Source organism: Amblyomma americanum, chromosome 4 (genome assembly GCF_052857255.1).
Source record: "Amblyomma americanum isolate KBUSLIRL-KWMA chromosome 4, ASM5285725v1, whole genome shotgun sequence".
Taxonomy (NCBI): domain Eukaryota; kingdom Metazoa; phylum Arthropoda; class Arachnida; order Ixodida; family Ixodidae; genus Amblyomma; species Amblyomma americanum.
In genome coordinates this window covers 106192217-106212729 of record NC_135500.1, presented here as the reverse complement: position 1 = coordinate 106212729, position 20513 = coordinate 106192217, and the positions used below count along the sequence as shown (strand labels likewise).

The following is a 20513-nucleotide window of genomic DNA, read 5'->3' as shown; positions in this document are numbered from 1 at the left end:
TAGCTCGTTGAGCGGAAGAATGGAACTTATGTCGCTTTAAGCGCTGCTTCTATCAACAGTTTTGCGGGAGCCACTGTGATAATGATGTGAGCTGTGCATCAGCCTCCTCTTCAAGTTCTTTGGAGAGAATAAGGTCAGCCCATTAAAAGCGTTCATCTCTCCGCGATCTAATCGCTCTTATAAAGAATAATGATTACACCATGACGCGGGCTGAAGCAATATTTTAGTACTGTTCCCCCATTTTACACTGACTTTTCTTTCTTTAACATAAACAATGTGCTTGAGTTGACCTTGTCTCTTACAGGTGTCAAGTGTCTCGCGTGGGAATGGCTGTATGTAAACATCAAAGCGCTTATAGCACTGTTTAGGAACTGGTATACACATGTGTAAAAATGAATTAGGTTAGCTAGAATTTCACGGCAAAATTCATCTCCTGCTAATGAGCATATTTCCGTAAAGACGGCGTCTGGCAATTTAAGATACATATATCTGTTTCAGATTTTAAAAAATTGTATCTCTGCACGCCGCTGAAGAAATTCTGCCTCTTCAGGCGTGTTAAACCGACTGAAGTGTATAGAATACCTCCCTACTGCGCAGTAGAGTGCACTAACAACATTTTCTAGTGTTGTTACCACCACCAGAATGCACTATTTTTTCCAGAGACTCTGGGCCGAGACGTGAGAATGTTCACTTTCTGTCGTGTCATGATAAAAGCTTACGGTACCCGTGCCTTCTGTGGAAGGGCACTCAGCCTACATATTGCCTACGCATGCTTGCAAAGTCGATGGTTGAAGGCGCCAGGTATAAAATGAATTTAGAATGTCAGCCATCTCTACGTTTGCGCGAGCGATACCCTTGTGCGGTGAGATGCCTTCTACATAAGGTTGGTGTGCTGCGCCTGGAACAAAGCTTTTGGACTCGCGAAGGAGTTCTTTATATACGGTCATTTTCTTCTGCGTCAGAAACGCTCTCGTCGGCTTCATTTCTTGAGACATCAGAGAAGCACTTCTCGGACGAGATGTTCGGCGGAGAAAAGGGCAAAACTCCTGAGGCTCACGGCGGCTGCTATAGAGTGCGATTTGAAGGTCGCTTCAGAGGTTTGAATTAAACACGTCCTTTGAATAGGACCAGTGGTTTGCGGGTCCATCTGCAGTAGCAGGACTGGGGTGCTGGCTCGCAATGCCAGTTAAGATTTCTCGATGATAGTAGCCTTTCCACTGTACCATCTTTAAAACAATGTGACATTCCTTGTGTGCTACGAGGTACATTCCTTGTGTGTGCTACGAGGTACATTCCTTGTGTGTGCTACGAGGTACATTCCTTGTGTGTGCTACGAGGTTCCGCGTTCGACGGCGCGGCGTAGACGGAGACCCAGATGACAGCGGCATCATCAATTACCCAGTCATGCTCTTTGAGTGACGACCAGAACGAAGGGACCCGCCGCCGTGACAGCGGCATCATCAATTACCCAGCCATGCTCTTTGAGTGACGACCAGAACGAAGGGACCCGCCGCCGCCGCCGCGGGGAAACAGGCTTTTATCCTCCCCAATTGGCGTGGCGGTTCCAGGGGCGGCCCTTCCGAGCACATTCCAGGACAAGGGAACTGTCAGCGATCCAGAGCGCGCCTTACCTTGAGGAGCGAGTGTCAGTTGATGGATGAAGAATGGAGGCCGGTGACCCGCGGGAACTGTCAGCGGGCCAGAGCGCGCCTTACCACAGCCGACGCTATGCGCTACCTCGAAGACAACATTCTTTCCCTCGGACTCAACACGTGAGGGGGGCGAGACAATAAGTGCGTTGGTATGTTTGTGCGCCCAAGTGAAAGCCCTAGCCCCCCTCCTTCCCCTCCGGCGTGGGCGTCCTCACCCTAGGGGGTGTGGAGAAGAGGATATAAAAATCGAGAAGCAGTACGGAAGGGAAACGCTCAGGACGACATCGTTCGCCAAGAGGGCCTTCAGCGCCGAAGCCCGACGGCGTGCAGCTTCTGCCAGCAACCGCTCGAGCCCAACTCCGGAGCCACTCCATCGCCCCCATGAAGTCGTCGGCACGTAAGCTCGGACGCCCCAGCCTCTGATGTATAATCTTAATCATGTGTAATTATTGAATATATCTGTTTGTTTAAACTGAGCCATACGGTGTCTTTTTGCCTCTCCGTCCCGTGTGGACCTGCGCATTATGGGGGTCATCACACTGGTGTCAGAAGTGGGGTCTCAAAGCAAATGTCCTCTGAATGCTGCGACATTCATGACTTCAAAATTGTAATCAAAAGGGAATCACGGGACTGATTGTGGGACTCTTACCCCCATTTGAGAGGCTTGAGGCACCGGAGGGCTTGAAAAAAAAATGTCTTTATCTGAGGGAGCTCCCACTCCACAGCCGTCGCTCGGAGCAAGCATGCTGGCATTAGGAAGCGTCATTCCGACGTTTACGGGAGATAAGACAGGGGTTCCAATCTGCGATTTCTTTTCCATGCTAGAAGAGATTGGGAAAATGGGGGGATGGTCCGATGCTCAAATGCTGGGAATGGCGAGGTGTAAGATGGCAGGAGCTGCTCATGATTTTGCATGGCGAGACGAAAAAGTAAAATCCACAAAATCATTTGCGGAATTTAAGAAGCTCGCGTTTGAGCATTTTGACACTGAACCACGTCACGTGCGAGTACAGAGGTTCCGTGACGCCGGACAGATGGTAGGGGAGGACGTGCGAACGTTTGCGTCGCGGCTTCAGCGCTTAGCGCGCGATACGTTAAGCAGGGAGGAGGAAGGAGACCAGCTTAAGAAGAAATACGCGGAGGATATACTTAAAGAGGAAATGACCGCTTTGTTCGTGGCTGGTCTGCAAGACCCCGTGCGCCGGTTCGTGCTCTCGCGCAAGCCGAGCAATTTCGACCAAGCCGTGGAGGCCGCATTAGATGAGGAACAAAATGAGGCGTTAACGACAGCCGCAGCGAGAGTACGCGTCATAGAGAGAGCGGTGCTCAACCCTGAGGTTGCTCTCTTGACAGAGCGGTTAGATCGCTTAGAACAGCTGCTATCTCAGCAGGTAGAATGCCAGGTTGAAGCGCGCGCTCAACAGCGCCCATTCGCTGGAAACCGGAGACCGCCACAAAGCTACAGGCGCGGTATGCGAGATTTTGAAGAAATCGTATGCTTCGCTTGCCAGGGTCGCGGACACATCGCCAGGTTCTGCCAAAACGTGCGCCGTGGGGAGCCACAAAGAGAAGCAGGCGAGACACGCCCTAAGCAAGCCTACAGCGGGGCTCCAGATACCGAGACAAAAAACTAGTTAGTCCTCCCCAGCCTGAGGAGCGTGGGGAGGGAGCAGTAGATGATGAGGTGGTGGTAGTTTGTGTGGCCGACGAGGCATGCCCTGTTGTGCGTTGGAAGGAAAATGGTTGTTGTATGGAATTGTTGATAGATACGGGGTCAAAGGTGACATTGCTTAAGGAGAGCAGTTTTAACACGCTTCGAAGGAAGGGGGACCGCGAGGTGTTGGAAGCGTCTGGTGGTATGGCAACCAAATTTGTAGGCATAACGGGGGATCCTCTTGGCATAAGTGGACTCTACCGGTTACACTTCTCTCTCGGCGGAATTGCATTGGAGCACCCCTGCTACGTATGCCCGGACACGGTGTCTCTGCCAAACGGAGTGTCAGGTATATTAGGGCAGGATTTTTTGAGAAAAGGGAAGGTAGTAGTCTCATTCTCTGAGGAAGAGGTTAATGCGGGCGGCTCAAAAGTTCCGTTTTTGAACAGGAGAGGGGCTGAGATTCGCATTACCGATATTGACACCCGTCAAACAGTGGGATCATTGGAGAAGTTATATTCGCGGGTTGCCGTCCGGCTGGTCGAGGAGGCGGTCGTCATTCCTTGGTCGGAGCACATTTTGTACGCGTTTGTGCCTTCAGATGTAGAGAGCGGCGCCGTGGGAGTGCTTGAGCCGGTCGACTCTCTCAGCAATGGCCTGAAGGCAGCCGCGTGCCTCGTGACAGTTAATGACAACCACAGAGTGCCCCTACGGGTGGTTAACTGTAGCCAGCAGCCACTGAGCCTTCCCAAGAACAAAACATTGGCTTTCTTCACCTCTGCGATAGAGCAACGTGAGCCCACCGATACGGTACTCGCAACTGTAGAGCATGCTAGTCCTTCGGCTGCTCCAAAGTTGTCGTTCGATCTTTCTCACGTAAAATCCAGGGAGAGGGAGGCTCTGGCTGGTTTGCTGAACGACTACTCGGAGGTATTCGCCGCGTCCAACCTGGATTTGGGCTGCTGTGGCGTTATAAAGCACAGGATAGAAACCGGCACTTCATCGCCCGTTTACCAGCGTGCGTACAGGATTCCTTACTCCCAACGTGAGGAGATGGAGCGGCAGGTGCAGGACCTGATTGATCGCAGCATTGTCGAACACTCAAAGTCACCCTGGGGAGCACCAGTACTATTGGTGGAAAAGCCAGATGGCTCGTATCGATTGGTAGTGGACTACCGCAAACTAAATGCCGTAACTCGCATCGATCCATACCCCATCCCCAATATACAGGAGACGCTTTCTCAGCTGGGCTCTGCCAGGTACTTCACGGTAGTGGACATGGCGGCGGGATTCTGGCAGATAGCAATGGATCCGGCAGATGCCGAGAAAACGGCATTCAACACGCCCTCAGGGCACTATGAATGAAAAAGAATGCCGATGGGTCTGGCCAACAGCCCTGCTGTCTGGCCGAGAACCGCTGATGTTATCCTGGCAGGTCTTCTGGGGAGGCTGTGCTTCGTGTATATGGATGACATTATCATATACAGTGACAGTTTTGATAACCATTTGCGCTATATTGAGCAGGTTTTGGTGCGACTAAGAGCAGCGGGTCTCAATCTGAAGCCCTCTAAGTGCCAATTCCTCAAAAACGAGGTGAAATACCTCGGGCACGTTGTTTCAGCTGACGGCGTGCGACCGGACCCTGAGAAACTAAGGTGTGTCTCGGATTTTCCATCCCCGACTAGCGTCCGCCAGGTCCGGCAGTTTCTCGGCCTGATCGGTTACTACCGAAGGCACATAGAGGAGTTCGCCAAGCTCGCTAAGCCACTCACCGCCTTAACAGCCAAAAATGTCGCCTTTCGCTGGGACGAAAACGCGGAGAATGCTTTTGGGGCCCTGAAAAGGAAGCTAATGAGTGCACCGCTGTTGCGCCACCCAGATTTTAGTTTGCCCTTCGTTATGGCCACAGATGCGTCAAAGTTCGCAGTTGGTGCCTTGCTATCTCAGGTTATCGAGGGCAAAGAACATCCCGTTGCTTTTGCTAGCCGACAGCTGAGCCCCACAGAGCAAAAGTACGGAGCTACGGAAAGGGAGTGCCTCGCCGTTGTCTGGGCAGTAAAGCACTTCAGATGCTACCTTTACGGCCGCAAATTCAAGCTAGTCACAGACTGCCATCCTCTGAAATGGGTGATGAGTGTCAGGGACCCTAGCTCGCGACTCGCTAGATGGAATCTACACCTGCAGGAATACTGCTTTGAAGTTGAGCACAAGTCAGGAAAGACACATCTGAATGCTGATGCACTCAGCCGCACAGCTGCCGTGGCAGCTATAGATGAGTTTGTCCCCGTAGTCGACCCCGCCGAATTACGCACAGAGCAGTGCAAAGATCCTGACCTGAAGCGAATAATCGAAAGCTTAGAGGGCGCACCGTCTCACCCCGAACAGCTAGGTTATTTCATTGGCAAAGACGGCACCCTGTGTCGGCGCACGAGGCCAACCAGGAAAGGGAGACCAGAGAAAACCGCTTGGGAGAGAGTCGTCATACCTCGGTCGTGGACAGAAAGGGTTCTTCGCGCGTTTCACGATGCGCCATGCGCCGGTCATTTTGGCGTAGCGAAGACACGCAGGCGTGTGGAGCGTTTGTACTTTTGGAGTGGCATGCGACAGGATGTTAGAGACTACTGTGCGAAGTGTCATTCCTGACTCGAAAGAAAAACATTCAAGGGACGAAGACCAGCTCCAATTCAGCCGTTCCCTGAGGTTTCGGCTCCCTTCGAGCGGACAGGTATGGACATAATGGGCCCATTGCCCACGACCACTTCCGGAAACAAGTACATTTTAGTATTTGTCGACCACCTTTCAAAATACGCGGAAGCGGTAGCACTCCCAGATCAGAAGGCAGACACGGTTGCAAGAGCATTTGTCGAACAGATCGTGCTCCGACATGGACCCCCGAGGCAACTCTTTACAGATCGGGGAACGAACTTCGTGTCGCAGCTAATGAGGAGAGTTTGCGAGCTGCTTAAGATCGCTAAGAAGCAGACAACACCGTACCATCCGGCTTGCAACGGCGCGGTGGAGCGACTGAACCAAACCGTGGCCGGGTTCCTGTCGCATTTTGTTTCGCGCGACCAGCGGGACTGGGACTTGTGGCTCCCGTATGCAATGTTTGCCTACAATTCCGCAGCACACGAGAGCACGGGCGAATCGCCATTCTTTCTTCTCTACGGCCGAGACCCGGACCAGCCTAGTGAAGTGCCAGAGGGCCCCCGTCGTGTCCCATACGCTTCACTGGGCGACTATAAGGTTGAGCTAGAATCGCGCTTGCAAGTGGCGAGGGACATCGCAAAGGAGGCCTTAAAGAAAGCGGCGAAGCGCAGGAAGGAGGTGCACGATCGCAGTGCTAGAGACGCGCCGTTTAATGTGGGGGACAGCGTGTACATTGAAAACTGCCAAAGGCAGATTGGGCTAGCTCGTAAGTTCCAGACGAAGTGGAGAGGACCGTGCGAGGTTGTCGAGAAGCTTTCTCCGGTAAACTTCAGAGTCCGAGACGTGAACCGGCGCTTGATAAGGATACACGCAAATCGCCTCAAGTCGGCACCGGTTCAGTATTCACGAAATGAGGAAAGGGAAAGCGCGGATTTTGATGGGGACAGAAGTGAAGCGGAGCGCGCAGATAGTTCGCAAGAAACGCCCTCTCCTGCATTTGTTCGGCAGGCGCCAGAGGTGACAGCCGGAATGCCACCGGATTTACTTCATGCATTGCTAGAAGAAGAAGCGCGCGAGGTTGCCGCGCAGATAACGCCAGGAGAGGCTCCTGCCACGAGCCCTCGCGAGTCCCAAAGCAGACAAAGGGTCACAGACTTACTTAGTATGACTCATGAAGGCCGATATCCGCTGCGAAATCGGAAAGCTAAGTCGGAATAATGGTGTAAACAGAGCGGAGTTGTGAACTGGTCAGAATTGTGTAATGCCGCAGCTCATAACATTGCTATATGCGTATGTGTTAAGGTATCGGAGTTAGTAGTTAAACCTTTCTGTCATTAAGTAACACCTTCACAGGAGAGCATGCGGAGCGCATGCAGAACCTGCCCTACTTCCTTTCGTTATCTATATTTTTGTCTGTGCCGTGATCGTGCTAGAAGTGGGAGCTACTTTGTAACTGTGGTAAATTTATTTCGTCCAGTTTGGACTAGAAAGGAGAGGCTTGGGTGCTGAGTTTCATGTTTATCTGTAAAAGAAGATCAGTGCTGCCCCTGGAGACGCCAGTTATGACAGCGGAGGCATATGGTGTTGTGCAGTGATGTTGAGTGCAGCGAAAAGTGTTTTGTCGGACGCACTGTGCGAGGCGATTCAGAAAGACAAGGGGAGCTGCAGGGACTCAAATGTTCGGAGAACATTCTTCTGGAGGGTGAGCGAGTGTGACATTCCTTGTGTGCTACGAGGTACATTCCTTGTGTGTGCTACGAGGTACATTCCTTGTGTGTGCTACGAGGTACATTCCTTGTGTGTGCTACGAGGTTCCGTGTTCAACGGCGCGGCGTAGACGGAGACCCAGATGACAGCGGCATCATCAATTACCCAGCCATGCTCTTTGAGTGACGACCAGAACGAAGGGACCCGCCGCCGTGACAGCGGCATCATCAATTACCCAGCCATGCTCTTTGAGTGACGACCAGAACGAAGGGACCCGCCGCCGCCGCCGCGGGGAAACAGGCTTTTATCCTCCCCAATTGGCGTGGCGGTTCCAGGGGCGGCCCTTCCGAGCACATTCCAGGACAAGGGAACTGTCAGCGATCCAGAGCGCGCCTTACCTTGAGGAGCGAGTGTCAGTTGATGGATGAAGAATGGAGGCCGGTGACCCGCGGGAACTGTCAGCGGGCCAGAGCGCGCCTTACCACAGCCGACGCTATGCGCTACCTCGAAGACAACATTCTTTCCCTCGGACTCAACACGTGAGGGGGGCGAGACAATAAGTGCGGTGGTATGTTTGTGCGCCCAAGTGAAAGCCCTAGCCCCCCTCCTTCCCCTCCGGCGTGGGCGTCCTCACCCTAGGGGGTGTGGAGAAGAGGATATAAAAATCGAGAAGCAGTACGGAAGGGAAACGCTCAGGACGACATCGTTCGCCAAGAGGGCCTTCAGCGCCGAAGCCCGACGGCGTGCAGCTTCTGCCAGCAACCGCTCGAGCCCAACTCCGGAGCCACTCCATCGCCCCCATGAAGTCGTCGGCACGTAAGCTCGGACGCCCCAGCCTCTGATGTATAATCTTAATCATGTGTAATTATTGAATATATCTGTTTGTTTAAACTGAGCCATACGGTGTCTCTTTGCCTCTCCGTCCCGTGTGGACCTGCGCATTATGGGGGTCATCACAACAACCTGCAACCTGCGAAGAATTTCTTCATGACTTCGAATAGGAGCGAACATGCGCGAAGCTTAATTTTTCTCCCGTCATGCCTTTTCCACGTTCTAGCACAGGACCACTTCAGTCGTACTTTATCCAGTTAACTTTGGCGACTGCACGTATGTCGTGTTCTAAAGGAATCTTTGATATTTTGTGTAAATTCAAGGTGGATACTGTTTGATGAGATCCAGGGATGTTCATTTTACGAGGTTCGTCAGTGGCAGAGTAGGAGCGTAGAGCACTACAGGCGCAGCCGCACACGAAGGTTAGGCTACTTAAGCCTCGACTGTTTTGAGTGGTAATAGCAAAAGATTTTTTTCAGCTCGTTTTTACGTGTTTGATAACAAAAGTACTCTAAAACAAATTACTGGTGCTTACTGTTGATGCTTAAGTAGGAAAAATCAGCAAGGTCTGAGATCTCGCTGGCCCCACAATGTCTTATACGGAGCATGAGTATTCAGTGGATAGTCAGGCAGGTTAGCACAAACTTGCATGCTGCACTCTTCCACGACACAAGGCCACTAGGAGCCGACGTCTGTGCCCCGGTGGCAGTGGAAGACGAAAGAGCCATTGGTCGTAGTGTTCATTTTCCAGACGCTTCAATCTGCGGATCTCACATGCAAAAGAACCTTTACTGACTAGCACTTCGATATCACGAAGCCATTGTTGCCGGCACTCGTTAGGCTCTCAATGCCTATATGCCCTGCGGTGAGTTTCGATGTAGACGGGAGTTGCACGGCGACTTACACCAGGCTACAATTCCATAGCACACTGTCGAGCAAAAACATGCTCAGCTGTCTGTGTGCAGCACGGGAAGACCGCGCTATGCAAAGAGTGTTGCTTATATATCACCGCTAAACGACAACTCGATGCGCAACGGTTGGACAGCGCCACCTCGAAACCCGCAGCGGTGACTCAGTTGTTTACACGCTTGGCTACTGATCCGGAGTTCCCGGGTTCGAACTCGACCTTGGCGGCCGCGCTTCGATAGAGGTGAAACGCAAAAGGCGCCCGTGTGCTGTGCGATGTCAGTGCACGTTAAATATCCCCAGGTGGTCGAAATTATTTCCGGAGACCTCCGCTGCGGCACAGTTTTCTTCCTTTCTTCTTTCTCTCACTCCTTTATCCCTTCCCTTACGGCGCGTTGGGGTCTCCATGCACCGACACAAATGAGACAATTATTGCACCATTTCCTGTACTCAAAAACTGATTTTCATTTTCATTTTCACCTCCAAGCTTAGCATTGTATGCAGCAACCTTGTGTGTTACGCGTCCACTGTGCAATGTAGGGTCAAGTGGATGAAAAATGCGCCAGCGCAATCTGTGGTGGATGAATATATGGATAGATTGATGAATATTCGGAGTGTCCTTTTTGAAATGAGGTGGCGACACGCGCTACCACGCACTGTATATTTTTGCTTTTATAATTTAACCTGTATGTCAAACTTACAGGTATTCCCTAAAATTTCTAATTTTTCTTCCAATGAAAATTATATCGACTTTACGCTTCAGCAGTTTTACCCTCGTATTCACAAACTGGTCTTACGTTTACCTTACTTTAACACGCAAAGCGACTTGCAGAAAGGTTACTGAACGTGAAAGGTAAGGGAAAGATCAAACGCGCTTCACAAATCCATCTTTCGGCAGCCTTACGAAAAGTGCCGTTACCCGCAGAAGTAAGAGGTATGGTAACGAGCATAAAGAAGTAATAATGCTTCCTTAATCAGTGAACGCACTAATTACTTGTTTGTACACTATAGAAAGTAGTTATGAACATTTATGTTGTAGCATATAGTGAGCAGTTATGGAACATATAATAAAGCTGTCATAATCATTCAATAGACAAAACTAACTAGCCTGACTCTAATTTTCGGCGTGCCGCCGAAGTTTTCGCACACATGTCTGCTGCTCTAGTTCGTGCCTATCTTCGGCTTAGGAAAACTTGACCAATGCCTGAAACAATGTTGGTGCAATGACGGCGGATACAGTCGATACCGCTGAAAATTGGCTTCCACTGACGATGTAGCCGGTGACAACTTGGAAGGTTCCCGCGCCGTAAAACCAGAGGGCGGTAAGCAGTCGCAGCCGCGGCGGCACGGGGCAACCTCGTCCGTCGGGGTAGCGGTGCAGAACAGCACAGACAAGAGTTTCAGCGCGGCAGGCTTCGAAAAGCGGTACCTAGTGAGTTACTCGTCGTCAAGCAGCTCCGTCGGGTACTGGTGATCCATGAGCACTCGCCGTCCCGGCTCCCCGCGATGGTTCACTTGGTCCTGATTGATTTCTTTCTTTAAGTCAGTTAACTTTATAAATCGGAACAGCGGTTGCCGTACACGGCTGCCATGTTGAATTGACGAAAGGAGCTCCTAAAGGTAGGCCAGGGGCTATCTTTGAGAACGTGCCCTTTCAGAGACCGACAGGGCAGCGAAAGGGGCTATTTAAGAGTAAGGTTGGTTTCTTGAAGCCGGAAAGGCGCAGCGAAGGTAAGGACCTTGAAAGGGAAGGTAAAGGTTGGTTTGTGATTACGGGGTCAGTCCTGAACTTCTGGAGCCACTAATCTTCCAAACATTTTTCGATAACGTCTGCCGCAGACTCAAATTACCTTTTTTATCGCTTAACCCTAGGGCCTCAGGGATGGTGACTGCGCTTGTGTCAAGATCTGGATTGGTACTGTTGCACTCCAGTAGGATATCTTCAATTGCTTCTACTGAGTTGGATTTGAAGATGACTAAGACCCCGAATTGCGAGGCTTTCAAGCCGAAAAAACGGCAGGAGTCGCCTGTTTACGCTTTCCGATTGCGGCGACTGCCCTCACTAAAATCACTTGTACATTTCGTGGAGGTGCGAGATTTTTATCCACCTCACACCGGAGCTTCAAAGCCGCCCCCTGCCGCCGCCATTAGCCATTCCCGAGGACGCCAGCCCGATTACCGCCCAGGACCCTCCACCTATCTTCTGTTTTGGTGCGCTCCGTTAGCCCAATTTTAGGATCTTTAGCGGCGTTGACAACCACGACGTCGACAGCTGGTAGTCATGCTATGAATACGTAAGCACCAAAAACCAATGGGACGATTCGACGTAGCTCGGCAACGTCCTTTCTATCTTGCTGACGTTTGCAACTTGTGGTTCCGGAACCATGAGGCAACCACATTGGCTTTTTTCAAGGCCAGTTTCTCAGGCGTATTTAGCTTCATTGCCTTCAGTAAGCTGCACGCAGAACAACGCTCCCATGCCCGCTATCAACAGGCTGTAGAGCCATTTATCAATTACATCGAGGTTGTTGTCGATCTGTGTAAACACATCTCAAGCCTCGATGCCTGAAGCTAACAAGAGTAACAATTTTGTAACAGAAATATCTGATGACACCTTCCACATGTTACTAGCCAAGGGTCCCTATACCACCGCCAATGTCATTAGGTTTTGTAAAAACTACGACGTCCTGAAGAAGCTGATGGCACCTACTCGCCATTCCTGCGTTCCTGACGAGTTCCTTGCCTAGTTGGCCTTTGGCGTTCTCCGCGGCGATCAGTCCCCGATAATCGTGGAGATCCAGTGTTGCATATGTGAAGAGGGCACCAGCTTTTCTACTGCCTGTTTCCGAGGAGTCTACGCCATCCTTCGCTCCCTCGATCCGGCGCGTCATCCAGGAGCAGGCATCACAGGCTTTGCCTTCGAGCCCTCATCAGTTATCCGTGGCTGCACCTTACGTACGCTGAAGCAGACGCCAGACCGACGTACAGGGCGCCGGCACCCCCCTTCGTTCCCCAAGCGCCGCCACCGTCTGCTTTTCTCATTTAACGCTTTCACGTCGCATTCATCAGAAAATCTGGCATTGGCATATTCGGCGTTGTGAGCGAAAAATCATGGGCATGGCTCTGGCCGGGGGCAGATGAAAGCTGACATGGCTGGACACAGATTTTCTCGTGAGGGTGCGCGGCAACGCAACAGATAAGCTTCGCTGGTCACTGCAAGAGACCACTATGTTATCTCCGCTTTTTCTTCTTTATTGCCGACTTCAATACGACACAATACTATCGCCACAGCCGATCACGCCTCGTGTTAAACTGATGCTGATGTCTTCAGGTTTATTGGCACATAACACAATCTCACGCTGTGCATTGCACATCGTCGTCTTTATCAACTTCCATCTGCGGCGCGAACAGATAAGATCACTTAAATCAGAGCTTAATCTGAGCCTACTATCGTCGCCAGACGTGCCGACGACCAAGCAAAGCAAGAACATGAGCCAACCAGGCTGAACACAGGCTTTCGCACGTCTACTCGGTTTAGCTACGTTAAATACCTACCACCTTTTTGCAGTAAAAAAGCTGTTTATTGAGGCAGTTTTCTCACGTATCGCAAGACTGCACCATAACAGTCAGTATATCTGCAGATGACTCCTCGGGGCGCTTGTAGTTTTCTGCTAGTTATGGTAAAAAACGCGCGCCATTGGTTTTCTATGGCACGCCTCTTGTGTTTGCACTACGCGGTGCGAACACAAGAGAAACTTTAAAAGCAATATTTTGATCCGCACCGGAAAGTTATAACCTATTCTCATCAGTATGTTCAGAACAATGTCTTACAATAATCCACAGTTGCCTCACAAATAAAAGTGATTACCAAGAAAGCTGGACTTTTACTCGTTAGTCGTTTGCGGGCAGTGTGAGTCAGAGTTTACAACTATTTAAGTACTTTTTATGTGCATCTGCTGAGCGGAATTTCAGCGCCAACTCGCGCTAAGCAGACTAAACTGGTGGCATGACGCTGCTCCGGATCTAAACTGTCCAAGAAACGGCTGTAGCCGAAAAACTCAAGTGCATGAAGTACAGCGGTTCAAACCAGCCTTCAGAATGGCAAACGGAACGGGCACTGGTCGGTAGGGAGCAGGCAAGTAGCTTGCGTGTTTCTCTCTCTCCTGGGCTACAACCGTAGCCATGGTGCAGTAGCTGCTGCCGCCTCGCCGAGCAGCTGTGATGGAAGTTAGTCAGCTGCGTCGAAGACATACCTTCTGTTCACGCAGCCCTTGTAGCCTTCCTTGCTGGTTGGTGGCTGCTTGCTGCGGTAGGGGTGCCCTGTTAAAGTGAAATCAAGTAACACGTAGCGCAAGATAAACAGGAGCTCGTGGCTGATAATACGGGCGCAATTTGACCGCCATGCTCTGCTTTAAAACGTTTTTTTAAAGCAGGAAAATTATGGATATCTACAGCCGGGGACAAAAATCAGAAGAATGCGTGAACGTGGCAACACAGGCTGGCATGGTAGATTTCAGCCAAAGCGTACTGCGGATCGCCAAAGAGCCGTAGCTTTGGTAGGTATGAAGAAGGTGTATCGATTTCATTCGCAAATGCAATATCTGCAGAGAAGAAATGTTGCCCCTTGAAGCTTATGTTGTGCCCCAGTAGCATTGGGTCGTGGCGAGTACCTTGTGAAATCAGAACTTCCGATATTCAGACAATAATATTTGGTTCCGTCTAAATGGTTCTTTTAAGTGTTTGATTATGACAAGCTACCTGACCTGCCATTTCAAATTTAGGCAACGAGCTTGCAATTAATGATTTGTCATCCTTCTCCTACCCATCCACTGGAATGAAGAAAGCCTCCTACCTCCAGAAGCCTGCATTTCAAAGTTTTTTAAACCTGGTCTGAAGCTTCTTGCGTATGCGCGCGTATGTGCGTGTGTTTGTGAGTGCGATAACGGGCCCTGTCTCTACATTGCTCAAATAAAAACTAAGCCAAGCACACGCAGAGTACCTGAATTCAACCTGTGAGTACAGTGCATTTCCGAGTTTGCTATTGCATCAGTTTTTTGAACAAATTTTTAAAAGTGTTTGTGGCACTGCACTTTGTTGCACTTGAGGCAAGAAACAATAGCGCCTACAAAGACAAACACAACGAAAAAACGACGCCGGACAAGTGAACGCACGATACGCATGAACTCCCTTGAGGGAGCGCAGTTTTTAGCTCTTAATGTTACCGAGGGCGAAGGTCATGTATATTGGCAGTATGCACTGCGAACACGGAAGGAGCTGTCACCTTACAATTCGGCTCATTCAAAAACACTAAAACGTGCCTTTGCTAGCCTTTGCCTGGAGTTTGCTCTAATGAAATCGTGTCACCTTGTTATGCAGGCGAGCTTTGACAAGCAAGTAGAACGGTTGGGGTCGGCAGGGTTCTCATGCTCGGTCATCACAGTTGGTGCTGAAGCCCTCCTACGAAAAATGGAAGGTGCCGTGTTTCTAAAGCCTTGTGAGCAAACAAATCAAGTTGAGGAAACAGAAGTCGTTCTGTATGTTCACAGTGTCGGCCAAAATGTTAAGAAGGTGGCGAATAGGCATGGCGTGCCAGTCGTGTTTTCGGCTCCATGACAGCCTGCACAGCTCTGCGCACGCATTGTGAGCGAGGATACGAAGAGCGGTTGCAATTGAAAAAAAAAACAAAACATGGCAAGCCGTTTGCGAAGTTCTCCACCCGTGTGGTGCATCAGATAGTACTTAATTTCGGGAAGGCATATGGGGTCCAAACGAGGCGTTGCGTGAATGAATGTGCAGCTGGACACTTGCGGTAACTAAAAGAAGTAGGAGGCGCGCACATTTTAGACCACTGTGCAGAATGTGATATGTGTCAGGACATTCGCCACTGAAAAAAATGCTTGCACTTCGGAAAGTGTGAACCACGGTTTTGTAAGATAAAGATTCCGGGCAGGAGCAACATGCTAAGGTACCGGAGGTTTTGGAACTCTTCCACAGAAGAGAGGAAAAATTGTGTTAGCAATACATTTGTGACCCCTTTTAAGACCGTGTTATCATATCTTGAACGGTTTGGTGGATTTTGTTTGGCCTTGGTTCAGCGCATGCCGTGGTTTTCCTTATATTTGCTGGCTTCGCAGCGAATGAAGTTAGATGAAGTTAGCGCTTGGCCTGCATCGTTCTTTCGTTGTGTGTGTCTTTGTAGGAGCTATTGTATCCTGTCTCAAGTACTATGCAGAATTTAGCCCAAATTGGAGTTCTTCTAAATTACTGCAAACGTCTTTGCAGTAATTACAGTTCCCATCAATTTGTGACATCGTTTGTCCTAGTTAACGGCCGTCAGTATAACTTCATGGATACCACTCAGGTACTGAATTTTATAAGCGATCTGCAAAAAGAAGCTCAACAGATGGAAACGTTCGTGCTCGATGATATCTGTCAAGGTAGGCTGCATTCTTACATCGTGCTTCGAAGATCCACTGATTATGAGCTCCTGTTGCCTTCTACCCCCTGCCTTCTTTTCTTTGGCATTGTCTCACACAGGTCGTGTTCCGAGCTGTACTTCCTGTCGAAGATTACCGTTCTTTGGCTGTGGACGACGTGTCACTACGACTTCAGCCATGCGTCCACCTTGTCGAGTGCAACTTCACTGACGGCTTTTGCGGCTACATCAACAAATTTACAGACGAATTCCGCTGGCTTGTCGGCAAAGGTCGTCTCGAAAATCCCAGTCTCAAGCCCAATGTTCCAATTCCTACAGGTATAAAAAAGCTTGAAACGGCTCAATCCATGGCGATGCAAGTACAGCGAAACGAAAGGCGCTTAGTCGACTTAGGAGCCACTGAATAAACGAACACTTTAAGTGAGACCAATTTAGCGGGAACTTTTCGGGGCCACTTCCGACGGTACTCTTCTTTTTCATGATGTCCACTTTGACACTTAATGAGTTTGTTGAGACTGCTCACGCATAATCAATACCAATTTTTCGTAGCTTCTCTCAATGTGTAGCTTTGAGACCAGCATAATCAAGCAATATTTGAATAATGTAAGATAAAAGGCTTCCAGTTGAAGATAATGTAATCAGTAACGTTACGTAAGTAGCCAAAACGCGCCATTAGCAACATAAGACAGCGCGCTTTGTTGTTCATGCAAGCGGTATTCTGCGCACTGTAAGCACGTGGAACTGGTGCAGATTTCTGGTTAAAAGCGAAGAAAAATGTAGACTGACAGCCACTGGAACTTATTTTCCTGGCTGAACTTCTCTAGTTACAGGTTCTGAATAGTGTTCTTTCAAATATGGTGATGGTCCTACAGCACCTTCAGTTCTCTGACCCAGTGTCGGAAATCAGTAAGCAAGCTTTACCCCTGAGCCACTGTCGAACCGTTAGGCCGAAAAACTAGGCATTCCTTAATCTTACATGAGCTCATCGATGCCACACCAGAGGTTTGATGCATGTCCCGCTAGCCCCTTTTCCCAATGAAGTCAACCGTGCACGCCGAACACTGCTCGAACACAAAGAAGATTTATGAGGGCCGCAATAGTTTTTCGTAAGGAAGTTGCGTTGGTTGTCCTTTTTTTAGACAAAGAAAGTTCGAAGAATGTATTCTGCAAATATTGCACTAGCCTGCTCAGGAGCGCCGCGTACATCCTTTCCGGACGGGTCCTTTTAGTACAGTGCAACTCAGTCCGTTATGGTGCGCAACGAAACAAACTATCTTGGGAAGAATTATACATTTACTTGGACATCAGGTGCTGATGTCGTAGGCAGCATTATTATAATAAAAACCATCAGCCTAAGAACATCCACTGCAGGGCGAATGCCTATGCTAAGGACAACACAACAGTGTCCTGTACCAGTTACTGCAGCTCTAAAACTGCGAATTTTTCTTCTTGACTTAATTATCTCAGATATCAGTAACTTCACTTTAAACCATTTGAGTTTAATGTGTAACGTAGAAAACTGGGAAAGGGTTGGAACAATGCAAAGTTAACTTTTGAAACACTATGGGCGCTAAAGAGAGTGTGCAGGGCTTGATGCTCTTGCGGTGTGCGGGAAACGCGTGAGACAAGTGCAGCCTTGAAAGGGGTGATCTGTGTCTGAGTCCACATTCTGCTGTGCAGACCAATCATCGTCGTTTGCATACCTCGACCTGACAGCAGGCAGAAAAACCGACCGGCTGGTTCCGAAGACCCTTCTGGCGAAGACAGTGGGTCTATTGAGTTCCCCATTTGATATCACAGATGACAAGATGAAGATTGTCGTCCAGTACTTTAGGAACGGGCCAGGTGAGTTGACTCCGTCTGATTTGTCACGGTTAATAAAAGTGTAACGATTGAAGAAATCCGTTGCACCACTGTGAGAAGCTACTCGTCACGATCTGTCACTGAAGCCGATCTTTCGGAATTTCGTGCGGTCCTTGACAATCGAAAAATCTTTCTTTGTGTAGGGCTTATTTTAAGCGACAACAAGAAAGGCTGCAGATCGTGCGAGTGGGCGAAACGCCATTCCTCGCACTCATTCGTTCAAATTATAATCATTGATTAAAAAAAAAACTATTATTGCCCTTGTAGGTAAACTGTGCTCGTGATTGAACTTGACCAATGAGGAGTGCGATTGCATGAACAGTACCGCTGCGAGGATTGAAATGTTATATTTGCTCATTTTGGCACCACTCAGTCACGTTATTCCAACTACCGACAGCGCAAACCGAGAAATTCTTAAAGATATACGCCTCAACTTCAGCGGATTATATTTTTTAAAATATTTCATATATGAAATGTTTATTTCACAGAATTGATAATAAAGCTTTTAGTCATGAAAATCGTTTTCCCAGCATCGGCTTTTGCGCTGTCTTATTTGTAGGGCACCTGGCAAATGCACTACCTATTACATGTGGTAAAGCTTGAGAAATTTGTCGTGGGCTCTAATGCCATATTTATAATCACGCTTTGTGGTCCTTTTATTCACAATATTCGAGTTTTGCTTGTTTTTCTTGCGCAACCGCAACGCAGTCGATGCGGTCGAATGTACTCACTACTTCCAGAGAAGAGTGGAAACTCTTTCGGGACGCACACAGTGCACAAAATTGAGCGCACACAACTCGAAGCTTCCACGGGAAACATTTAGAGCCTCTTGAACGTAAGATGGCGGCAAGAAGCTTATATGCACTAAATGTTTCAGTTGTTGTTCAAAAATGCGGTGTTCTACATATTGGACACTAGACATATGTGCATTAAGGCCATCATGGGCTCAGATCAATTAGTAGCGTCCCTGTTGATGTGCGCACATTCAGCAGTAACGAATTAGAATATCACATCTCCTGCTACGCTTGAGCTAAGTGCTTTAGGCTGTGAATAAACACCAGCAATTGTTTCCATTATTACCGGCAGGTAAAGGTTTTATGCCAAGAAATACGGAGAGGTCCGCTGTGGGAACGTCACTCCAGCCTACTACATCACCCTAGGCGAGAGAGGAACGCGCAGAGAAATCAATACGTGAAGATGCGAGGTGATATCACAATAATAATCACTAAAATATGTTTCCAAGACATAATGCATCAAAACAAAGAACGGCATGGAGGGGAGAAATTTCGTCGAGGTCTAAAAACGTGAAAAGCATCGTGAGTTCGCATCCACTTGCGATTTGATAAGGTAATTACGTTCAGTACTATAACTATTGATAACGCAATAAGGCTTGGGTCTTTAGCTACAAGGTATGATGGGAATACTAGTTCTTAGATACCTAGAAGAAAAAAAAAAGACTCCTGTAAGGTCCTATTGTCAGGAGAATTTTCTCGAAAGTGAGAGAGCTGGCAACGGGAACGAAGCTTTCAGTTACTTTTTAGCGCACTTTTAAGAGTGGACGAGAAATTACCTCGTGAAAACCCGTATGTGCTGTTGTCCTCAACAGCAGAGAAGCAGCCGTTGAGTTAACACATTGCGACACGCCTATAACTAGGCCTAGAAGGATGGGAATTTATTTATTTCAAGTACTCTCAGTATTGTACCGTAAATCAGTACTCTAAATAACCCAGTGGGAGGTGGTCTTACTCCAAATGATGGTTTAGTATCATTTCTTTTCTGTTAAGAAAGGGATAGCTTCACAAATATGCGCTGTGAGCACTGGAAGCCCTGATATATGTCGAGTGGCGCTGGAGGTATAATGTAACAAGAAGCTTCGACAGGAAGCTTCTGTTGCAGTGTGGACATTTTTATTGTTTTGAGAGTAAAAAATTCAAGAAACTGTTACACTCTGACAACACAGTCGCTTGTTGAAAATCATTTCGCCATTTGACAATGCGTTTTTTTTTGAGCAATGCCAAATTGGTAACGACGCAATTTGAAACAATGTATTTTCCAGACGGTCGCATTATTCGCAAGTAGGCGTTTGAATCGTTTATGCCAGTACTGTGATTTGCGCCCTTCTATCAAGAGAGGAGTTGATTTAAGAGTTACTTATATGTTATGATGCAGGAATAATTTTATTGCAGGGAATTAATTATTGGCTGCAGCAGAATGCCCTTATAGGAGTACGTTTCTACCTAGGCAAATTGATTTGCATGAACAAATAGTTTCTAACAATGCACGTTCCTAAATAGCTTTGAGTGTGGAAATTAGTCAGGAGCAGGCCACTCCAACGTGCGCCTAACAGCTACTGCCTCAGGTTTGCCAATTAAATACTGAACGCCGTTGACAGGACCGGTATCCATTCTTACAGTTATGCCGTGTTTCAATATTTGCAGTTTCAGATATCCTCACCTCAGAAAGTGTGAGAAATAAATTTACAGAAGCCTTATTTACGCGTATTTGCTCACAGTAGAGCACTGTTGTCCCTGGAGTTACTGTATTGCAGCTGCTGTAATAGTACCGCAAAGACCGTACTGCCTGTTGAATGCACAGCTGGACAGGTCATGAGCAATATATCAAGACTAAAAGGCAGTGCTGGTTTGAGCAAACAGATTGCTTGACAAACTTTGATTCACATCTGATCTTTGTGATAGTTTGTACATTGATTGTGTGCGCATTCCGGTATACCACTGATGCTTCAGAGAACTTGTTGGGCTAGAGGGTAACTGATCATTGTAATGTGGTTTTTGGCGCCTTTAAGTTACAATGACCA

The 20513-nt window shown here is 48.6% G+C and overlaps 1 protein-coding gene across 3 annotated transcripts in view; it reads left to right on the top strand.

Annotated features, from left to right (window-relative positions):
* The window catches only part of LOC144128190 (MAM and LDL-receptor class A domain-containing protein 1-like), a 118048-nt gene that overhangs the window by 80485 nt on the left and 17050 nt on the right, over positions 1-20513 (top strand). For all 3 annotated transcript variants that reach the window (XM_077661341.1, XM_077661339.1, XM_077661340.1), the window contains exons 19-20: positions 15937-16153; positions 17516-17680. In XM_077661341.1, coding sequence (XP_077517467.1) covers positions 15937-16153; positions 17516-17680 — 382 coding nt within the window. The remainder of the gene's footprint in view (positions 1-15936; positions 16154-17515; positions 17681-20513) is intronic.